This window comes from Acanthochromis polyacanthus, chromosome 12 (genome assembly GCF_021347895.1).
Source record: "Acanthochromis polyacanthus isolate Apoly-LR-REF ecotype Palm Island chromosome 12, KAUST_Apoly_ChrSc, whole genome shotgun sequence".
NCBI classification, from domain to species: domain Eukaryota; kingdom Metazoa; phylum Chordata; class Actinopteri; family Pomacentridae; genus Acanthochromis; species Acanthochromis polyacanthus.
In genome coordinates this window covers 26,228,267-26,250,269 of record NC_067124.1, presented here as the reverse complement: position 1 = coordinate 26,250,269, position 22,003 = coordinate 26,228,267, and the positions used below count along the sequence as shown (strand labels likewise).

Here is a 22,003-nt window from a genome sequence, read left to right as displayed (position 1 = left end):
ACCTGTCACATTGAGTCCATCTGAGCGCTGACACCAGATAAAAGGGCGGGTGGAGTTCAGATGACTGCTGCTGAACCATTTGTACTCGTAACATTCACCCACTGAGAACAAAATACAAAAACAATCAACAGCTATAAAAGCTGACAGTGGGAGTCTGCAGTGAAGACTATTAATCATATGAGTGACGGATTAATAAAGCGGTAGCTAAATTATGGTTGTATAATAGGCTGCTGTCACATAATATCAGTTTCACGGTGTCTTCACAGAAGGTCCAGTTCAATGTTTTAATCTTCAGTAAGAGCTTTTGCTTAATGACTTTCTATCAATGCTATTATGACTTTATCAATAACTCCATCAGTGCAGTAAATGACCGTATTTCCCTATGGAGTCCTGTATAACCAATCATCAGTCCAGCCAATTCTGTGAGCATAAATGAACAATTTAACCTTGAACAAAAGACTGATCTATTCTCCACAGGCTTGGGTACAGTATCACTGCTCCAGTCAATGGCACGGCGCTATCTCCTGCTTTCACAGGGCGATTTGTCTGCGCCTGAGATGGCTTCACCCTTTAAGTTCTTCACTATTCTCATTTCTTTTTCTTGCTCTGCTACAGCTGAAGTCATTTTTCAAATGTGTTAAGTTATCACTGAATCACTCACTTCAGCCGGCACTTCCCACCATCTTTTACGAGTAGATTGGAGTTTTACTACTATAGAAACATCTCTCCGAGGAAACGTGGAAATTATTTCTGGAGGCAGAAATAATGTGTGTTGGATGTGAGAAGCTCTGTAAGGGCTAAGAAAAGCAACAGATGATGATTTTAAACCATGTAAAAAAAAAGCTGTTACAAATTAACTGCACTTAAATAGCACTTTTACACTACTGTGTGCCTATTACATACACCAATGGAGGTAAAATGATCAAGCATAGTGTTGGCTGTACGGTCTAAAACCATAAATCTATTGTCACCGATGACGGGAAAATAGTTATTACCATTAAGGTTTGCTGGATAGGGACTGTAGAAACTTAATCGAGCAGGGATAAGCCTCATGTTTTACTTTATAGCAATGCTAATGCCACCAACAAGTCAGAATGTTCACCTGTCCAGTAAAAATAATTTAACATTTATGAGACGTACAGCCATAAAAGTTTGTGCAGATATTCATGGTTACCAGATGATACTGACATCAGTGATCCTGTGTCCTCTTGCTCCACTGTATTTGTGGTGATGAATAAAATGCAAATATTTATTTGATGGATTATCCCAGACATTCGTGTTCTCCACAGGATACACTGTCCTACCATTTTTACTTTGTCCTACCGTTTTACTTTGGTGGTAATTTACACCACATTAACAAAAACTATGACAGAATATATTTTTTGACAACCTATTTTTCACAGTGAATACAAACTGAAGAAAAAGCAACATTTTGTATTTTTTGTCAAAGAATACAAACTAAACTAAAATATTCTAGATTGACTAACCACTGCTGCAGCATCTGTGAAATCGCACAGTGCCGCTCCAAATAACAATTTATTCTGCTAGTCATTTATGTTGTTCAGTAGATTTATCTATTACTAAGATGTGGAATTCACTAATGTTATGTGTCTCTCAGTATTGTTATCCAGCATCACTACTTTCAGATAGAAGTGAGTTTAGAGCCATTATCAGTTAAATTTTCCATTTGTCCAGCATTTAGATTTATGACTAAACATCTGATAACATTCTCATCAGTCTCAGCTGTATTCCAAGTTTACAGCTAACAAACAAATGCTAGCATGCTAAAAGGGTTTGGAAAACCTTTCGCTGGTGTCAAAAAATCTGATTAAAAGCTGAAAAGATTACAAAGTCCTCCTACTGTCTGAGCCCACTCTGTTCATACAGGCTCTTATAACCAATGTGTGTATATGTTACATATTGAAATTTAAAAAAAAATGTTAAAAGAAAACATGAGTCCTGGTTGTATACTATATAGTTAAGAAAGTTGTTGACTTTTTTTGGCATTTGTGATGCAAGCAGCTTTTGATTCTCCATAGTGCCTGCAGATAAAAGTGACACTCAATTTTTTTCATTTTCATAATTTATAACAACAAAACATTTGTCACGTGGAAAAACACACATTAAAATTAAAATCTGTCTTTTTTAAAACCTCGGACATGAAGCCTGTGCTGTTCTCTTGCGTGGTGTCACCATGCCAAGATCTAAAGAGCTCCCTACAGCAAAAGCTTGTGGACGCCAGTGAGTCTGAACAGCGATAAGACCTCCAGATTTATTTAACATAAATCACTGCATTGTAGAGAAAATCATCTATACGTGTAGATTTAAAACAGCCGCTATGTTGTTCACGACTGGCCATGTAAACAAACGCAGCCAGAGAGCATGGCAGAGAGATTACACTAATTTGACCTGCGTGGGAGGCGCGCCAGGGGAAAGGGAGAGAAAGAAAAGAAACATAACTTTTGCTGTCAAAAAAGTAAAATGGAAAATAGACAAGAGCAAAACTACAATGTGCCAATATACAAACAAGCAAAGACCGGGGTTTTTGGAATAATGTGTTCTGAACAGATGAATCAAAAATAAAGTTGTTTGGCCACAGTAACAGCAGATATGTTTGGCACAGACCACAGACAGCTTTTCAGGAGAAGAACTTCACACCAACTGTGAGGCGTGTTGGTGGAAACGTTTGGAGTTTCTTCTCTGCCTCAGGGACTGGGCGGCTTCGACTCATTGTCTCAACTATGAATTCTGCATCTAATCAAAGAGCGCTTGAAGATAGTGCAACAGCATCTGTCCAAAAGTTTAGGTGTATATTTCAACAGGATAATGTTAGGAACACTAACAAATCCACCAAAGACTGGCTCACAAAGAAGAAATAGAGGGTTAATAAAAGGCTTTGTCAAAACCAATATTTGAATCTTACTGAAATGTTGCGTGTGGGGGGGGGGGGTTGAAACAGGCAGAACATGCATGAAAACATCTTGCAGCTGAAGGAACTATGCAGGAAGACTGGTCTATAATTTTAGCAGACCAGTGTAACAGACCTGTGAAAAGTTATACAAAACCTAAAGAGCAAGTAACAGCTTCTGATGAACGTATCTTTGTGAGAAAGTATTACATGCATTGATACAATTGTTGAATAAATGATTGAAAAAGCTCATTTTACTTGTGGCTGTGTTCAAGTATACCAGCTAAAGCAAAGAGGATCAAATGTTGGCTTGTCCAGTTATATTTATAAAGTCAGCTGCTTCCATTTGATTTGCTTATTTTTCCCATGACTGTACAACAATAACATACGGACTTTGTACTGGTGTTGACAATGCTGTATTTTGGAGAGTAGTTTTTAGTTTAAAAGGTAAACCATTTTGTATTACATGTAATTATGATGAAGGCATGCGGCAAGAGACTGATTTTACACCCTTTCAACCTTGATTGATTTTTTTTAGTCATTCTGGCAGCATCTTAGTTATGTTTCTGGCCACCTAATGAATGAATGTTGGTCCATTGTTTACTCTCACTTTGCTTTGCTCTCGACATATTCGTACAGTTTTAAGCTACTGACAATTTCGAATTCCTGCACTTCAAAAATAATGAGTGTTTCACCAAGGATTTACTTTTATGTCCCTGAAGCAGTTGGGAAACCATCTACAGATTTTCCAGCTGTGAGCAGCCCCTTTGTTGTTTTTATTTTATTGCATTATTATAAAACTGCACAAAAAAGATCAAAATGTAGCAATTCTACATTGCACCTCTTTCACTATGAACGTAATGTAGACACAAAGCAAGCAGGCATTAGCATACTGTAAAAATGTGCAACTGGGACACGGCTGCGGATTTATTTTTCTCAAACGAGGTTCACATCAAACCGTTCCCTCCCTCCCTCAGTCCCCAGCCTCTCTTTCTCCGTCACCGCCCTCTCGCTTCCCCTGCCTCTGCTTTCTCTTCCTCCTCCACCTTCAGTGGTCTTGGCTGGGCCACTCCTCCCCCCTGTGCCTTGAGTGATGCTATGAAATCAGGTCAGGCTAGTGAGGACTGCTGTGGGGCTGTAGTAAGGGAGGGAGGGAAGTGTGTGAGGCCGAGGAGGGAGGAGGGGAAGGGTGAGGCAATGGGCTTGCTGTGTAGACTGAGCCCATGGCTATTGTATATGCTGAGCTTTGGTGTTAGTGATTCACAACCCACGCTTCACCTAATGGGTGATTAACGCGCCTGGGGAGCAGCAGAAATCGTAACAGTAAATGAGTGTGGGGGTTTCCACCGTTCAGAGATCTGACTCAAGAAATCCCATCTGGGAGAACACCAATTGACCCAGTGTACAGAAGGAAAAACAAAGTGATAGCGGTAGTTAGCCCTTTTTTCTCTCAGTGATATTTGGGGCATAGTAGCACAGCAGCCCAGTGGTGAGTACTGTTAGCTCACAGTGAGAAAAAAAAGCTTTACTAGATTCTTGCCTCAGATCCCATCTCCACAAACTCAACATCTTGGTCCTGTGGGTTTCTTTTGGTGTTCCACTTTCCTCTGACAATCCAAACATATGCTATATGAACCTGATTGTAAATGTCTTTCTTTGTTAACCCTCTCCACTGCCTTCAACCAATACAACCTGCAGCTGACTTCAGTTAACCACCATCATGCTCATTGGGAATATGTGGGTAAAGAAAAGAAATACATTTTTTTTCTGTTGTTGTTGCTGGACTGCAGAAAGCTAATTTGTATGCACCATAAGTTCACTTTTCAAAGGGAGAGTGCTTCTGTTAATTTGTCAAAGCTCCTGGCCAGGAGAGGCTGAAGCTGTCATGCTTTTAAAGTATTCTTACCAGTGCAGGGCTGAGACTCCCAGGCCTGGTCTGGACAGAGCTGCAGGTTTTCAGGTTCTTGGGCCAACACAGCTCGTGAGCGGACCTGGACTGAGCCGAACTCCACACCGGCCCCTTTGACGCAGATGCTAACACAAGAGCTCCAGTCCGACCACTCCATCAGGTAGCAATCACCTGCAGCAGAGAAGAGACAGAATGTTTTATTGTGACTGTAAAATGCCTTTAGTGACGGAGAACTTCACACAGGATGTCTATGTTTATAAAAAAAACATCCTATCAAAGCTTTTCAACTGATGATATATCACAGCTACGCTTGCTGAGAAATAATGAGCATTTTCCTTTGACAAATATTAAATATTAGACAGAGCTGAAATAATTCATCAACCAATTGGCAGGAAAAAGATCTTCTATAGTCATTTCGCAGATGTTCTGAAAAACTGTCAAAACTTCTTCAGTTCTAGCTGCTCCAGGGTCAGGATTTACTGTTTTCTCTGTTTTATATAACTGTACAGGGAATATATTTGGGTTTTTAACTGACTTTGGATAAATCAAGAGATTTAAAGACATCACATTGGACTCAAGGACATTGTCATGAACTAGACAGTGAACTATCCATCCATCCATTATCTATACACTTCTGCCAGTCTATCACAGGGCTACACATAGAGACAAACAATCACACTCACATTCACACGTACGGTCAATTTAGAATCCCCAATTAACCTCAGCATGTTTTTGGACTGTGGGAGGAAGCCGTAGTACCCAGAGAAAACCCACGCATGCACAATGAGAAGAACATGCAAACTCCATGCAGAAAGATCCCAGGCCCAGGTTAGGACGTGAATCAGGGATCTTCTAGCTGCAGGGCAACCACCAAGGCCACTGTAAACTAATTATTCAAAAATAATGATTAGTTGTAGCCACATTTAAAAGCATTCTCAGTATGGAGAAGTTAAATTGTACTGTTGAAATTTAGTTCCTAATAATTCACTGTATATTTTGGACACAGTTTACAAAATCCAAATGTAATTCTGAACAGTACCATCATAATTAATCTTTTTAAATGAATTACATATTGATAATTGAAATAAGATGGTGTACAACAGCAATGTAATGTCTGATAAAATGTAATTATTAATTAACTTATATAAACACGTATATATAAGAGACACTATGATTGAACCCTAAAACCAAAAAACCAAAAAAGTCTAAAGTCTTAACTTCCTGAGCTACTACTGACTCAAAACTAAATGAATTTGTCATTTAACAACAAAAACCACAGAGTCAGTTGGTTCAAAGCAGCCAAAAGTTAAATCTTTACGGACATAAGCATCTCTCTGGCACCTCTTCAACGTTATCTGTTAAATGTGAATTTTTCAAATAGCTGCCAAATGGCCTATAAAGTATTGCAAGACTTCAAATCTTTTAATGTCCTGTGCAGGCTCAGGTCCTCAGGCAAGATGGCCTTTCTGGTTATTGTGGACTTGAAGACTAAAAGGTGACCAGATTTTTGCCATCTGAGCTCTTTAGCTCTGGGAAAACCTGCCTGAGGAGATGGACAGGATCAGGATTATCTCCAAAGCTACTCCAATGTGATGATTTCAATTAAATTGCCACCATTATTTTATTTTTTATCTATCTATCTCTTGTAGAACCTTGGTGTTTTCACTGCGATTCTACTTGACAGTTTAAGCTATGCCAAAATGTCTGCATTGCAGCTTTAGTGTGGGTGTCTGCAGGAGAAATCTGATCATCAACTTTGGCAGTACTAAAGCAATGTTTTAGCTCATCTATGGATGAGAACAGCTTAATCGGGTGAGATGGTGAGGTGTACAGCGGAGACGCATATAGAACGTGTATTTACATATCATATCATATGATGCTGGGATGCTTTGAAGAGTTTCAGGAGGAGGAAGGTGGAAGTTCGAGATGCGCGGCGGCATGGTTTTGATCACACCTGACAACTGCAGCTCATCAAACAGTGGGGGAAATAACATGGGTCAAGGGTGGCAGTGCATGAAAGTGTGTGTGTGTTTGTATGTGTACGTGGGGATGCAACGTGATAGAATTCCCATGCTGTCCCTGGTCTTGCACAAACAGCCCTTGAATTTCCTCCCCAATCACACTACAGTACCTCCCAGTACAGAAAACAGTCTGTGCTTTTGATTGCTGTTTGATACTTCAGTGCTCCTGCAGTTTGGCAAAAGGGGTTGGACCGACTCGTTATCTAGGGCAGCGTTTCTCAGTGTTTTCCATCTCAGGGACTAGCAGCCATCTGATGAACTTTTTTTATTTTTTTCTCTCTAAAATGAGAAACCCACCAGTGGAAACACATGCCACACACACTGTTAAGACATAAAATGAATTCAAACTGAGACGCTTTTAAATGAGTCATGAGGTGAAAAATAGGATACATTTTTCCTTTTCCATATTTTAGAGGTACTGAATGATGAACGATTAATGATGAACCAAAATACCATGTAACACTTAGGAAATAAACTTCCCATTTGTGTTTTGTCTTTTGGCAGAAGGAAGGAACAATAATCCCCCTTCAGGGACAAGTGACGGTGGAAACAGATTTATTTTTAAGCTGTGCTATGTGAAAATACACTCCCATTATCAGGCTGAATCATAAATTGTGGGTGCACTTTAACTTTCTTTTCTTATTGAAATGTTGTAGATTTGCCCTGTTTATTTAAAAGACACAAACATGTTCACTTGTCTATGTACTACACAGATTCACAACGTCAGGAGCAATGCTGTGGTTGTAGGAGGGATAGCGCAGTGTTGCCGCTGCAGACCTGATGGACAGAGTCCAGCAGCTTTTGGGCAGAGCTCACCTGTCTGTCTGTCTGCTCCACACTGCAAAGCTACATCAAACCCAGCAGCTGACAAGCCTCCGTCACAAAACCTGACAACAACTCATCAAACCCGACCTTTTGAAGAGATAATCCCATCTGTGAGATCTGCTTTTTCTTTCCAGTGGGGGTTGACATGCTTGGTCCTAAGCTGATATTCTGCTGTTTTTTGTGTTGCAGTGCTGAGACATCACCTGCCAATCAAAGTGTAGTCAACAGACTCCTGTGCCTTATACTTTGTATTGATGAAAGATTCAGTACACTCAATGGTTGCTGCTGCTTCTGCTAAATACTCAGTTCCTCTATTTATTTGTAAGAAAATGCTGTTAGTGCTGCAGGAAGGGACCCACCACTTTGAAGATCTTCGATAGTCAATACAAACTTTCAAAACAGCACTCGACCAAAGTTTTTACGAGCTGTGCAGATATATCCTAAAGCAGTGTTCTCAAACTACTTGCATATTAAAAAACTAGCTGCATATTTCCAGTCTGCAAATATATTTTTTTTCCTGTTTACATTCTTCCAGTTTTGTATTTGAGATAAATTGCTATTTTCTAACAAGACTGTAAATCCGACCAAAAGATTATTATATTTGTTTTATGCCTCTTTAAATGTGAGAGAAAGGCAGGCCTGTGCTAAGAGAGGAGGACAATTTTTCACTTCTGTGTCGACTTTAATGTGATAATAATGTAATCGGAACAGAGGAGGCTGCCATTGTAAAGGAAAACAATCTGGAGTGGCATTACTCAACTAAACCTGCAGAGCAGCGTGCATTTTATGAGAGGAGCAAAGGAAACCTGGCTGCTTGACGAGGAGTGCACAGTTATAATTTTCTTCTGCCTAGTGTTCAATCAGTGACTCTCAGGTCTCAGAGTTTTGTGACAGGCGCGAACGCACTAAAGGTCCTCACTAATGCAGGCTCGGTTACTCCAAATATTAACTAACACTGCAGGAAGTCGCACATCAATTCAGGATTAACTTATTAACACAAACTGCTTCGACTGGATTTTTTGGAGCAGGATTAAGTTCAACACTTTCTTCAGATATTTCATATTAAAAGAGAACCAAAATCTATGATGCTACTCTGAGCAGCTGGAAAGCATTTTTTAAATCCATCCATCCATCCATCCATCCATCCATCCATCCATCCATCCATCCATCCATCCATCCATCCATCCATCCATATACCAGCAAACTAAAACAGAATAGAAATAACCACTGAGTCTTCTTGTTCTAAAGACAAATTTGTGAGTCGTATTATATTTCGGGGGTGTACTAAACAAGACTGGTTCTTGAACAGAGAGAACTGATGAGTTTGTGTAACCTTATTTGCCAAAAATCAGTGCATTTTGTCATTTTTTTCTTATTTCTGACCATTTGACAAACAAAATGCTTGTTATGCTTGAGTGAATAAACTTCAATTAACAAATCTGCTTAAAATTGAAAAAGCTTCTTTCCCCTTAACTTTCATAATTTTGGTACTGGTGATTTTCCTTCTGTACTGCCAACAATATCTACATTGACGCCAAAAATTTTTCGTTGTAGGAAAAGAGATGGTACTGTTGAAATTACGGAACAGAAAAGACAACATATAAAAGCTACATTTAAGCCTCAACAAAAAACAAAAAAAACCAAATGAGATTAACTAGGAAATGTGTTGCTAAAATATAATAAAATATAGCTATTTCAAAAATAATAATGATAATTGAAAAAAGTAAAGGTAATTCTTGCTGCATTTGAGGTAAATAATGAATTTAAGAAATATGGATCCTGTTTATCTCACATTAATCAGTGGAATACAGCAGCAAAAAAATGGAATAATAATATGATATTATAGATTGAGGGTCCATGAAGAAGCAGTGAGCTCAGTGGTCTGCTGGGTGAATAGAAAGGTGTGTAATATTTCACAGGCTGTGCTCTGTATGGTCATCTATCATGTAAATCACAACAGATGTCCAGCACAGCATAAAGACTGTGCTGGGACCTAATCACTCACCGAAATAAAAAACGTCATCCTGTGCAGGTCGATTGTGAACTGACACTGCCAGGTTTGTGGGGTTGTTACCCACTGGGGCTACCCATGCTGAAAATGTGCGCACACATGGCACACCAACAAGCTTTGTGGGTCCTCCAAAAGGCGCATGGCAGCAGTCTTCTACTAGCTACACTTCATCTTGGTCTGCTTGACAACTATTATGTACTGTTTATTGGGCAAATATCACAGGCAATATACTCAACTCAGTGCAATGTAGGAATACAATGATGTTAGGTACATATTTGTCCTGAGCGGTGATTTTCTCGGCAGAGCAGTCTGCTGAGCTTTGAAGTTCTCCACCAGCTGAAGGTACATGGGACGAATTTAGAAAGCAGTATGTTTTTCTTTTTCTTTCCAAAACCAAAATCACACTAAATAGTGTGTTTATCTGCTATAAGAAAAGCTGCAGTTGTTTGCGTGTCCAGCCAAGATCTCAATACGAACAACAGAAACTGATCATAAAGGAAGAAATGATGAATTAACTAAGCACACTCTTTTGTCTGAGGTTTACAGGTTACAAAAAAAAACAACAACTCATGACTAGCATATTGAATGTGTAGCATTTACCTGGTGTAAGGAAGCAGGTCCTGATGCTGCTGAGTAGATGGTAACATTATCTGCGCTGTCCTGTTGTTTAATCGGTTTACACACCAGCAATTCTCCCAAACAGTCAACACTGGCAAACACACTGGCTAGTCTTGAGCCTAAAATGCTTTCATGCTGCTAAACAAGCTATTTGAAAAGATAAAGTATTTAGGAGCTATTTAACTAAGACTCCTAACCCTTCTTCCTTGTGTCTACCACTACACAGAATGTCATTTGATGAGAGAGGCTGACATTTTTGCCAATGTGTGCATCCAAATTTCAAAACCCATTTGACAAGACTGTTTTGTATGACTACAAACACTGAAAGGAGATTTAATCCAACTTCTAAAGGCTGTGTTGGCTTAGAGCTGGAGTGCAGGTCTTATAAATGGACGTCTGTTGCATTCAAGCCAAATGAGTTCAAGCATTGCTGATTAAGCCAATCATCAGCAGGTAAATCCCTTCGCAGAATACCAAGTTTCAAATCTGGTGTCCATGGTGACATTCCCACACTGGTAGTGATGTGTTTTATGTCAATCAGCAATGATTGCTTTGCCAGAGCTGAGGAGGAGAGCAACTGCAATGATGAGTATTCTGCAGGAACTAGATGTTTGTGGAGGCTACAGTGGAAAAACCTAGGAGGTATCCAAGAAAAGACGCTGATGCTCCAGATCAAAAACAGCTTCATAAAGAAAGCGATCAAAGGCAAACACCGACTACCATTGGTATGGAAGACAAGGACCGAGGATAGACTTAAATGTCACCTATATGCTAGTGGACAGGTTGGTATTTGTAGAAGACAATGGAGTTACTAGAGTTAGTGTAATTACTATTATTGACTGCAAAGGGACACAATAATTCTACATGGTAGGCTCAGATAACCCATCAAGTTTTTTTTAAACCTAATTAACATTGTTTCGATACGTTGAACATCAGGTATTCAGCAAGATCAGCAGTCTGCATCATGACTGAGCATTTCTATTCAAAATTGCAGTGTACTGATGCATGTCTAAAAACTTTATATGTAACAAACCTAAGAAACCAATCTTGTAAATGCGCAGAAATCTGTCTCTTGCTTAAGTCTCTTTCCATTTGTTGATTTAACCCCAAAAGGAATTTCTGTACATCAATGATACATATTTAGATGGTTTTATCAATAAAAATGATGCTTTTCTGTCTTAAAATGGTCTAGATGTCACTCCACAGAAACAGCAGCCTCCACCTATGATTCTGCTCAAATACTCTGTGCTGCACAGTGGCAGGTTGTCATATTGAAGTAATTCATCAGTACATGTTTGAGCTGGACACCAAGTCTGAAGCAGAAGAATTACACAAATCCCACCCTGCAAGTTGACGGACCGGTCTCTTTGTTATGTATGCAAACCTCGGACAACTGAATTGTTTTTGAGATTGTCATTGGTGATTTGCAGTTCCAAGGTGGAAAAGCTCAGTCATGGCATTCACTGCTACTTGCTCTCATGATGTGTCTCAGTCATATAAAAACATCATATACACAAGTTAACAATGTAAAAGAAGAAAAAAAAATCACTTAAGAGTCTCTTTACTGCAGTATGCATGACATTTAAGTGCTTGCGCTAATGAAGCACCTCATATTTAGCGTCTTGTGTCCCTGCACTTTCACATGAGCTTATTCATCATTATAATCAACAGATAAATACTTCTTCAATCTATTCTCCTCTTAATCAACATCTCCATTCATATATGAAAGAGTAAGTGCATAAAATCTATGCTTATTGTCACGTATACAGCATATTGTTATTCAGTGTGGTTGTATCTCAGCTTGCCATCTTGTCTTTTGTTTAAGCCCTTAAGGTTTTTGTTATCTTGCCCACACAGATTATTGATTGCACCCCCTTTTTTCTGTTATTTTATCTCTGTCTGCGTGTGTTTTAATCACCTCGCTTCTATGTTTTTTGGGTTTTTTTTAGCTGTAAAAATGGAATAAATTGAATTGTAGGGGTCACAGCTTCCATTTAGATTCACCTCCGTCTATTTCACTGAAAGAGCAGGTGGTCCAAATGGTCTTTGCATTCCACATAAAACAGAAAATAGCTCCTGACAGCGGTGCCTCTGGCTTGGCCGGACACTTCAACAAATAGCACTAGCTGGTGGGAGGCCTATGAGGGGTTGCCTTTTGACCGCTCCTCCAGTGAAAATCTCTGTGTGTTTTACACTCTTCTTATTCAACTCACTGTGAGGTGAAAAGAAGTGGATGTGTCTTATAAAAGTGGCAGTATAAAAAGACTCAAATCTATGTAAAGGATAGCTATCATGACTAAAAATGCTTGCTACATGCAATGAAATACAGAGTCTACCATTAAATGCAGCCTACACAAACAGCAGTTATACAAACTCAAAACATGTTCCATTTATTTTGCCTTTGTCTAAAGAAGATACATATAATTTTAGAAGAATAGATGCTGAGCACTATTGACTGGAGATGATACAATCAACCCAGTAACAAAAAACATTTTTAGCAGTTGCTTTGTGATATAAATCAAACTGCAGACAAATGCTGTCTGTGTTGTGCTGATTAAACTGAGCTCCTCTACACTGTAAAGTAGAGCTGTAAAGAACAATTTTACATTTGTTTGGAACTGCAAACCACTGCTTTAATAGTTAAAACTGGACTTGCAAAATTGTATTTCATTAACATTCTCAACTCTAACGAGCTGAGCGTGATGATGCATTAATGTGACGACTCGATTCACTGACCAGATTCGTACGGACAACAACCACAGATTTGATCAAACTGAAGTAATACTAATGTTAGCAGTTAACACTTTCTAACTGGTCCAGAGAGCTTCAGTGTTCTAAAACTATGAAGTGTGATATTTACAGGGATATACTCCCAAATCCTGAGTTACTGAAAATACCACATTCAGAAGGATCACACAGAGCCAGTCAGTGGTATTTTAGTGAAATATCTGGGGAGTCACTGACTGAATGCTTATTCTTGTGTGGCAGAGGACATATTTTTAGACAGCATTTGTTATTCAGAACATGAACTTTGAAATAATTGATAAGCAATAATTGATTTATTTTAGCTACACTTTTTGAGAAACCGAAATGATTAAAAACATGGATCAAGGCTGACTCAAACATGGCAAAATCACTTCTGTTGTGTCCAGGCAGATGATATGACTTTAAAAGGTTGCTAATGCAGCACAAACAAGTCATAACTACCCTTTGTGAGCAGTGGTTGAAGGCAGCATTATTACCTGGACATGGGAGGGTGCAGGCCTCTTTCAGTGTGATCTGCTTGTCTCCGTCGACGGCCAGCTCCAGGCTGCTGCACAGCTCCTCGTCCACCAGGCTGCCCTCGCCATCGATGGAACCGTCCGACACGAAGCACGACAGGTTCCTGTAACGCATGCCGTGTCCACAAACCACACTCTGAAAGGGAAGGAACACCACAGAAGAAGAATGAGGGTGATGAGTTACCACAGTGAGAGGGAGGCATTACATGACCCTTCAGCTGCTTGGTGACAGCTTAATACTAGGAAGTGGACTTTTGGCTATCTGCCATTTTACTTGATAACCTGAAGTCATACTACGGTTCCAAAACAAAGCAGTTTAAGTGGCTGCTGACCAATAAAGATGCTGTGTTTAAACAACAATAAACGGAGTAAATAATAAATAATGACACCATTTTTAAAGTACATTTTAACGTCATTGATCTGTGCCTTTACACAGAACCATTATTACATGAAACATTGATGAGCAGCTCTTTAAACCTCCAGTCTGAGACGAATGTACATCACGCTGTGTACACAACTATTTAAAATGTAGAATGCAAAAGCACCTTATTCAGTTTCATTACAAAAACTATATATAAACAATCACTAAACACAGATGTAGATAATGAGACATTTGAACTAAATGAGGAGAATATTGTAAATTATTATTGATAATTTAATTATGGAAATACTTATATGGTAAATTAATGAAGTGAAGTCAACAAAATCTACTTTCATTTTTGGCTTTTTAAGGCTTTTAAAGCCACAATCCTGATGATTTTTTCTATATTTAAACCTTGTTTTCATGACCATTTATGAACAGCCTTTTTGTTCGCAATATTTAGAATTTGTAGTTACATCTCCATATCTAGTAGTTTAATTGCAAGTGCACAGACATGAGAGATTCACAGGAAGCAAACCGATCTGTTGCTCTCGTTTTTAATTTGACCTTTTTAATGTCACTCTCACTGTTTGCTCTTCACTCTCGCACAACCATATGAGAGCTTTATTAGGTTACTGCTAATGCAAACATTTCCTTTGAAGCAGCTTCAAATTGCAGATATTCAAGTGGCGAACCATAGGATAGCTTTTATTCTACCGCAGTCACAGTAAGTGACTACAAATTTGCCACCGTGGTTAGCGCTAATCAAAATCAGTCATCAAAAAAGAGTCAACAAAACATGACCTGGAAATCTGTTTAAAATGTGTTATCATTTTAATTTTCTCAAAGGAGAAACGGAACAAGAAGAGGCAGCAACACTGAGCTGTTAGATGAAGAGCTGCAGGCGACGGGCTGCACATCCCCAACCTCTCAGCGAGGTAGCAAACTTTACTGTGTGTCCTGCTGTTGTGTGGAAATCTATTTGCTCTTTTTACAGCATGAAATCAGACTGCAGCTTCTCTTCACATTAAAAAAAAAACGAGTTTGTTTGTAAACAGAAGCACCAGCTTATAGAAAATGATTGTAAATTAAATTTGGAATTGTTGGCTTTCTGTCTCTCTATTTAATACAGCTGAGAAGGGTAGAGATTAAAGACACTTGAAAGGTTGACAAAATGATTTAATTAAATTATAACAGCCCATGAAACTACACATAAGCTTGCGGAGTTTTTCAGTATGTCACATAGCCTTGCAGTAGAAGGTTTTAATACTGATCTGGTGGCCACAATGCAAAATGGAGTGTAGAGGCTGCCAAATTTCTTGGCTTAAGTATTGGTTTACAGTAATGTATCAGCATTAAAGATGCATTAGATTGATTTTTACTGTCCATCTCTCAAAATAACTGTATGAGCAGGGATTTGATGAGGTTGTTCATCAATACTAAAGACTCCATTATTCCTTGCCAGGTGCTGAGACTTCTGCCTCCCAAAATCCACTTTTTGGCTCAAACTCTTAGGTTCATTGATCTCAGTTGAGCCAGGGACTTGTCATAGTTGCATTTCTTGTATCTGACAGTGATCAATGCAATTATTAATATTTAATGTTCCCGGATTATGGTATAATGTGCTGTGATTTATAGGCCTACCTCCACCCGACACTCAGACCATTGGCTGTACTGCCAGCGGTAGCAGGGTCTGACAGGACAGGGCTTCCACTGCTCCATCTGAAGAGGGCATGGCCGGCCATCACCCTGAGAGGCCTGAACCACCGACCGCTGGCGCCACATCTTACCTGGAGAAACACAAGGGAAATAAAATCATCTGTATATTATTATTTTCCTGTGACAATTATGTACTCTTTATACATATGTTTTGGCATCTTCATGTCCTTCTCAAACAGTAAGTCATTATCGATATTGCCCAGGTTGTACTGCCTATTTCAGCACCATTCAAGTTAGAAAAACAAAAAGATCCTCAGTAATGAATTCTCTGTTCCAGAAGTGAAATTTGAGTGTTGTGTATTACCAGCATGATTGAAGATAAATGTCAGTTTTTTACTTCTAATAAGCCTCTAGAGCTTTTGAGTTCTCGATAAAATGCCAAGTTCAACGAGGCTGTTTTCTGCACAATAAACTAAATGCAAACAGTGTTGGCCCAAGCACTGACCGTTGTGGTTTACCACACATAAGCCATCCATTCTCTCTGTAAAGAACCCATTTTAAATGAATGTGTACGTGTTTGTTTTGAATGTATAAAATTAATCCTACTGTGCACAACAGCACTTCACAACCGAGGATTTTCTAAATGGCCAGAAATATTGCTCTTTTTCTCTGCCGTCTTGATTGGTTCTTGGTCAGCTTGAGTAAAAGGCTTTTATTCCACATCAATCAGCAAACTCTGTTTAAATAAATCCAATACATTACAAAACCTCGGACAGCGTTTGATGTAAGTGCAGAATTGAGGCTATGAATTAGCCGAAAGACTCAATGCAGAGTCCCTTCACACACATTTCAAACACAACCTTCCTGTGTACCTGTTGTAAACCTCCCACTCTCAAATCTCAGATCCCTCCATTTGTTGCATATTTCACTTTCATTTTCACTCTGCCTAGCCAGCAATCTACTCACCTCACAATGCCCCTTTGCCAACCTACAACACCTTTCAACTTGTGAAACACAAACCTGCCTTCCCACGCAGTCACACACAAACTGTACAATTTCATATCCTATTTCAATAACACAGCCTCCCACACAGGAACACACACACATACACAAAAGACATCAAATGAGGTCCCCTCTTGCTTCTTTAGCCTTTTCTAAACTTTTATCTTATTCCTTGTGATTTAACAACTACTGCAATACCACCTCTTCTTCAAAGCGCTCCCACAGCCCCGAGGAGCAGGAAGATATAATAGGACAGAATCAATTGTGTGTGAACCGCCGGAACAACAACCAGGCAACAGGAGGACAAATTTTCGCCGGTCATTTGGAAAGACTCTAACACAATAGCTTTCTCTTAAATAAACACTTCCTCTATTCTGCTTTTGTGAGTTTTTCTCACCAAACGCCTCCAGTGAGAGCAGGAAGTATCTGATGTGGGACTTTTTAGTCATCCAAGAATGTTATGCTGAGCATGCATGTTTTTACTCAGCGACAACACGCTTTAGTATTTCACAGAAAACTGTCCATGTCTTCTAACAAATGCAAATGTGGGACAAAGTGCTCTTTAAAGCTTTACATATGCATGCTTTTACATGTCTACATGTATTTAATTCACACATTTATACATTCACAAACTGTACATAAAGGTAATTTAGCCACTAAGCATCATGAAGTTGATCCTGTTACCTTTTCTGTAGCTAAATGAAAAAAAATTCTTGATGCCTTGTGCGTTATTTATCGCCTCCATGTGAATGTCAATCAACAGTCTGTGGGTTTTAACGTTTGCAATGAATGAATCAACAGCAGACGAGTGACATTAATGGTTAACTTCACTTGAGTTCATAAGTCCAAGATCATAAATCCCTGTTGTTGTTTAAGAATCTGTTTGGCCGTTTGCTATTAAGAGTGGGTAGTAAGCAAGTTCAGCCTGGTCAATACAGAATCATACAGCCATGGCCATAAGTTCGGACACAAGTACCATGACGCTTGTGAATCTTAGAAAATACCACAAAATTGTCACTTACAATACAGTACACAACTCCTGAGAACTATATTAATTTTCATATTTAAAAAAACATCAAAAGAGTTTGGTGTCATTTTGTTATTCTTACCAAATTCGGTTGTGAAAGCTTTGGGAACAAAGCTGTTCAAAATTCTTGGAATTTATTGATAATATTATATCCCTTGTTGATTTGTTGACTAATTAAACTGGTGCTGTCAAAACATATTAGTTATGTTCTGTAATAGACATCAAAACAGACATAGGAAGCCATGCTGTGTCCAAACTTATGGCCATGGCTGTATTTTATACATATTACTTTTGTCAAACAGTCAAGCTGTAGTTTGATTCCATCTTTCTTTTTGTTCCTGAGTAATGGCACTGAATAATGGCTAATATGTGGTTTGGCAGAACATTATGATGTCACGGTTAAGCTGACCTTTTAGATATAAAATGTCATCACGTCATCCTTTCAGTTCAATTAGATATTTGTGTGAATTTTTTTCAGAATTAGTCTATAAATTTTTGAGCATTTTGTGAGGTCACAGTGACATTTGACCACTGCAATCTAATCAGTTCATCACTGAGTCCACGTGAAGGCTTGCACCAAATTTGAAGAGATGGTCTAAAAGTGTCATTGAGACATTACACACACAAGAACAGGACATATGTATGGGCAACCTGAAACCATAATGCTCCCAGCTTTGGCTGTAACAAGAACACATGCACAAAAACATTTCTAGACTCATCTTTAATGTGAATCTGGTGTATTATTACTCCCAAATCTTAGATTTTATAAGTCATTTTTCAACCTTTCTGTATTCACTTGCTTTGGCTTTTGCTTTGACAGCAGTGGTACTATATTAGAGTGACCATATTCTGTTTCTCTGAAAAGAGGACACACTTCCAGCTCGCGCGCGAAAAATTTTCAGTATCCCAGACTGTACATTCTGCCTCCCATTTGACACGACCCGGACAAAAACAGGGGTACTTTTTTCGCATTTCATCAGTGAAATGACATTTGCGTTTCGGCATTTTCTTTCGGTTCGAGTGTTCTCTCGCAGAGTGTCTACCTGCCTGTCAGCCTGCGAGGAGTGAGTGAGTGTGGAGCGCCTCTGTACTGCTTTGTGAATGTTTCCGGGGTTCGGCTCAAACTCCGCCTCTCAGAGCGTGTTTCCAAAGGAACCATTCAACGTGAATGATAAATACACTGGTCTGTGACGCGCTCAAGCTAGGCAAGATCAAAAACCCGGACATTTAAAGGACATTATAAACGCCGGCCGGACAGGCCGGACAGCCTCTCAAAAGAGGACATGTCTGGGCAAAAGAGGACGTATGGTCACCCTATACTATATTAGTGTACATGGAAACTGTAGAAGAAGGAAATTTTAGATAAGAGAAATGATTTGGTGTAAAAGGTAACCCAGTGTTTACAGTAGATGTCTTGTTCATGAAAGATCACAGTTTTTATTCTTCCTGCCACTGTTAGCTTTTTGAGCACACTAGACATTGCTAAAGATAAAAATGTGCAACTTAAATGATGAATCTTACCTTCCAATCCGCAGGTCTGCGAACACTCTGACCAGGCCGACCAGTCCGACAGCTGGCAGTTGACGGGACACTCGACCACACAGGAGATGTTCATCTGCCACTTCTTCTCCAAATCCAACTGCAGCACATGTTTGAAATGATCACAAATTATCAAATCACTCACATCATAAGCAAACAGTCATTACGTTGCAAATTCAATCTGTTACGGCCACACAGCCGCTTGACCTCACAATACTGTGATTCCCAGAAGCTTTTGTTCTGGCAAAGAGCAGACTGCTGGGCAGCATCAGGCCAGCAGAGTTGGAGTATCAGGGCTACTGTGAAAGCCATTCTGACACAATGTGTTTTTGTGAATGAGCCAGATGATGAAGTGGGCCAAGGGTTAAATAGCTGTGGGGACGGCTCTGCCACAGCCCGCCGGCTACAATTACAGTGAGCTGAGACACATTATGAATGAATAAAGCGCTCAGCCTGAAGCAACGACAACAATCTCTGCATGGGAATGCTCCTGAATATTTCATGTTGCTGAGGGCCTAATAGTACTGGAAAGGGATGGTAATATATTGTAATGAGTGATGTGATTAAGTCATTCAGAAAAATTAGTGTGTCAGAGAAAGAAAGTATAAAAACACTAATCTGCCCAAGAAACAAAAGGAGATACTTGAGGAATTTTTGCAGGTCTCACCTCCTCGCAGAATTTCATATCAACTGATTTCCCATCACTGCGAACACAGTCCAGCATCCGGGTCTTGATGCCACTTCCGCACACAGCGTTAGGACTCAGCTGACAAGTACTCCAGTCTGAAGAGACACAAACATATTCACACATTTTTATGTTGGAAAAAAATTGCAATCCAACATTATCGCAGAGTGCATAACAATCAACAATGCAGAGATCCACGAGTGTCTGGCTGACACATCGCAGGCGATCCCCTAAAGCATGGAATTGGTTTCACTGTTTGGAATGCAATGCCACATAATATTGCCAAGTCTTGTTGCCTCGGAGCATCACAAGTTTACTTTGCTGCAGTTTCTGTGTTTGTTTCTTAAACCCCAAAGCCACACAGCCAAGCCCTCCGACTTCAGCTGCTGTCCCTATCCTGAGTGAGGTTATGAGGTATCTTGCTTATCTTTGGAATCGTATCAAGTCTGGGCCCTCTTCCAAGACCACTTTACTTTAGGAGACCATACCTGGGGAAACGCTCCCTAACAACCCATCTGGGGCACTAAAAATTCTCCTCCACTGTAAGGTGTTGATTCATCGATAGTGTCAACAGTGATGGGGACACTGTACTCAGTCAAATAGCAAAGCTGTTGATTTACTGATTGATCTATGTTCCTACGTACACAAGCCACAAAATGTTAATGGCAACTAAAAGAATGAGATTACAGACACAAGCAGCAGGAATAAGTTTTGTACAACAGGTGTCTGGGCTGTCCCTCAGAGAGAGGATGAGTCAGTCATTCAGAAGGTCTCAGAGTAGAATCCCTGCTCGGATCCTCTGCAGAGAAAGGAGAGAGTTGAGGTGATATGGGCATACATTAGGAGGAGAGACTGGGTCAGGATATGCTGACGGGAATATTTATGAAGGTGAAAGGGGAGTAGAAGGTCTGGCCAGCTCTGCTCAGGCTGCAGTTCACAAGACCTTGATCTAGATAGGTGGTACAAAATGCACTGATGAATGTTTTCTTGCACGTTACAATCAGCTAAGGAAACATACAGAGACAAGCTCATGGTGCTCTCATGTCTTTACTGGACTTTAATTTGGCAAAATGTCTGAAAGATAGCAACTTATCTATTTATGACATCTTAATATCATGGAACTAGACTTGCAGAGCTAAATCAGGGACCAAACAGAGAATAATGATTCATACCACATGACAATGTGAATAAACATGCATTTTTTTTTTTCAAATTTTATCAGTGCAATTCATGTTTAAGTTTATTTTCCAATCATGATAACTTAAGCGCTGGTACCAAGTCTGCTCAGTCTCTGAGTGCTGTTGTTATTCTTTTTTAAATCACACTTTCACACTGCAAATAGCTCCATTTTAAATTCTCAAGTGAAATCTCTACTGTATCTAAATACTTGACAAAGCATACATTTTTTTACTAAAATCTGTATTGGCTGATTTTCTGGACATTTGTAGGCAGTGTCCACAAAATGTAAAAAAAACAAAAAACAAATTAGCCAACATGTTCAATTAGTTCAACAGATAACACTGAAAGGAACGCTTATATTCTCTTAATGACATCAATTGCTGAAATCTGGTCCTTCAGGTGAAAAGGAAGCTGTAAACAACACTGACATAATATCAAGTAAATGTAGATGGGAGCTAACAGTTGCTTCTTTCCATATTGAGTAGATAAAAGCAAAAAGTAGCATTTATTTGTAACTCTGCATATGATTGACAAACCAGCTGCTAACAGATGCTGGGCAGAGCTTCTGTGCTGACCTGTCTGCAAATAAAACTCTCGAAACACGGTTACAGGGTAGAAAAAAAAATAGGCTAAAAAATGCTAAAAGCTCCAGACAGCAGAAAGGAATTATCACATCATCATAATAATCATGTGTGGGTCCATCACTATAAGTGGCTCAAGTGTTATGTGGTCTAGTGTTCATCCAAAAATATGAATTAAATCAGCTTGGGTCTTGAGTCTATAGTTCTCTCATGATCCTACTTATTTTAAGAAATTGTATATTTTAGAAAATACAAGTGAGAAAGTAGTCTGGAACCACATATACCCTCTCTGTTTTATACATTCAGTTGTAGCTGCACAGATAGTTCCTGAGTAAAAACCTTGTCTACATAAGACTACAAAGGATGGAATAAAATTTAATAAATACAATAGTGATTT

General features: G+C 39.3%; 1 protein-coding gene across 1 annotated transcript in view; it reads right to left on the bottom strand.

The window, feature by feature from the left end:
- LOC110956001 (thrombospondin type-1 domain-containing protein 7A) overlaps nt 1-22,003 on the bottom strand; it is a 196,253-nt gene that overhangs the window by 18,163 nt on the left and 156,087 nt on the right. Inside the window, exons 19-24 of the mRNA XM_022201220.2 lie at nt 19,829-19,944; nt 19,144-19,261; nt 15,579-15,724; nt 13,535-13,709; nt 4,815-4,988; nt 3-101 (exon numbers count right to left, since the gene is read on the bottom strand). Of these exons, the coding sequence (XP_022056912.1) occupies nt 3-101; nt 4,815-4,988; nt 13,535-13,709; nt 15,579-15,724; nt 19,144-19,261; nt 19,829-19,944 (828 nt within the window). The remainder of the gene's footprint in view (nt 1-2; nt 102-4,814; nt 4,989-13,534; nt 13,710-15,578; nt 15,725-19,143; nt 19,262-19,828; nt 19,945-22,003) is intronic.